The 1,850-nt window shown below is 45.7% G+C and overlaps 1 protein-coding gene across 1 annotated transcript in view; it reads right to left on the bottom strand.

Annotated features, from left to right (window-relative positions):
• Positions 1-434, bottom strand: part of rpap1 (RNA polymerase II associated protein 1) — a 7,036-nt gene extending 6,602 nt beyond the window's left edge. Inside the window, exon 1 of the mRNA XM_010780600.1 lies at positions 429-434. Within this exon, the coding sequence (XP_010778902.1) occupies positions 429-434 (6 nt within the window). The remainder of the gene's footprint in view (positions 1-428) is intronic.
• Between the last annotated feature and the right edge of the window lie 1,416 nt (positions 435-1,850).

Raw genomic sequence — 1,850 nt, 5'->3', positions numbered from 1 at the left:
ACCCATATAAACCAATAGGGAAATAAATCATGTAACGGGATTCGTTTATCAGTGATACAAAAAAGGCTAACTTTATTCTCCCAGTTACAGTCACAGCATTACGCAAATCGCGATCTACTGGTTCAGGTTACGCCATTAATCACTTATTCTCTGTACAGTAGATATACGGTATACAGAGATACATACGAGCATAACTGCGTGTCTGAAAAGAGGAGAGGGGACGCAAGGGCAACATTTTTGATAAAACTATCTTTAGTTCTTCTTTCATACATTGCTTCTGTTGAACATGTGAGTTTGAATCCAACACAGGTCGTCCCCACCTTCTCCCCCTTCAGACCCTGTCTCTCAAATAACAAGCCTTGGTAGCTCGGCCCTTAATTGAAGACGACACGAGGAATTGGCCATATCAAAGATCTCTCAACACTGACCTCCATTGTTCGTCGCTTCCACATTTCCTGTCGTAGGTTGCCCGCTGCAGCTGAGGATGAAAGCCCTCTGCTTCTCTCAGGCAGAGCCATCCCCCCACCATGTCGAGAGAATCACAGCCGTTGCACCTGGACGCGCAGCAGGATTCACCGTCCCCTGCTGCAGGCGTCAAACTCATCTGAAACTGGGAGGGGTGCTGGCAGTTTCTAGAGATGGACCAGTTTGCAGACACGCCCAATAGCTGCCTCCATTCTAACAACTAATGGATCCCTTATCAAATCTAGAGGGAATGTACGGAAGCATGGTAACAGATGTAACAATCTTGATGTTTGTTTCAATATGATACAACCCAAAGCAAATGTCGTCAGTATAAGACACATTTCATTTGTAAGGTATCCACCCTCTGTGTCAGGTCTTCATTGATGGTGATTGGCTGAACTGGCTGCACTGCTGCTGAGTTGACAGGACACCGTTAGGCTGTCATTTGGCTCGATGGCTCCTAGCACGAGCCATGAGAGAGGGTGACAGCACAGCGTCTCCTCTGATGCTTTCTTCAGCCGCACCAGATGCAAGGACTCCTGCGATTTCTGCACGGCGTCATCAGTGATTTTGAACAGCAGGCTGGCAGTGAAGACAAACGGGGAATGTCACCGTTCTGACGGGCTGCAGGTCGAGGAATCCAACATCTGGTGACGGCTGGCCTGCCCTCCACCCGCTCACCCACCATGTAATCCACAGAGACCTGAAAACAGAATAGTCCCAAATTATTTCAAAAGTCAAAGTCAACTGATTGGTCATCTTTCAGTTTGTGTGTACAGACAGAGAGATCAACATACCGTTTCCCACAATCCCAAATACAAAAACAAATACATAAAAATATGTATGCAAATATGTATATACCTGTATATACACAATCAAAGACACATTAATATATATCCACACATTAAGACCTAAATAGATATGATATACATATGGTAAATTGTATACTAATGCTGCATAAAAAAACAAAATGGAGTAGTGCAATACTTATCACAGCAAGGCAACATATGGGAAACTGTAATTATGAAAATAAAAATCATTGCAATTAGTAATTTTCTTCCAAATTCTGCAGCCTCATTGTATACTTTTTTAGTTCAATCTAGGTAAAGGAATACACGTATTGAGAGAAAGGAACCTCGGTGTCATCGGAGCCAATGAACGGTCCGTCCTCAGTCAGCCGCCCGCGGGTCACATTGAGGGCGATGACTCCAGCGGACTCTTGCACTGCCATGACAGAGTGGGAGAATCTCAGCGGGGCTGTCGTTACGCCCGGATCCTCAGCTGGACGCTGCTGGCGTTGGGCCTGAGGAGAGCTCCACCTGCCACGCCTGTCAGCCTGACTGAAAACACTTCATCATCCTCTGGGATCTGGCCGATACAAAAAA

The sequence above is a fragment of the Notothenia coriiceps genome, unplaced genomic scaffold, assembly GCF_000735185.1.
Source record: "Notothenia coriiceps isolate Sejong01 unplaced genomic scaffold, NC01 NC01_scaffold00022019, whole genome shotgun sequence".
Taxonomy (NCBI): Eukaryota; Metazoa; Chordata; class Actinopteri; order Perciformes; family Nototheniidae; genus Notothenia; species Notothenia coriiceps.
This window is presented reverse-complemented; position numbering and strand designations above follow the sequence as displayed.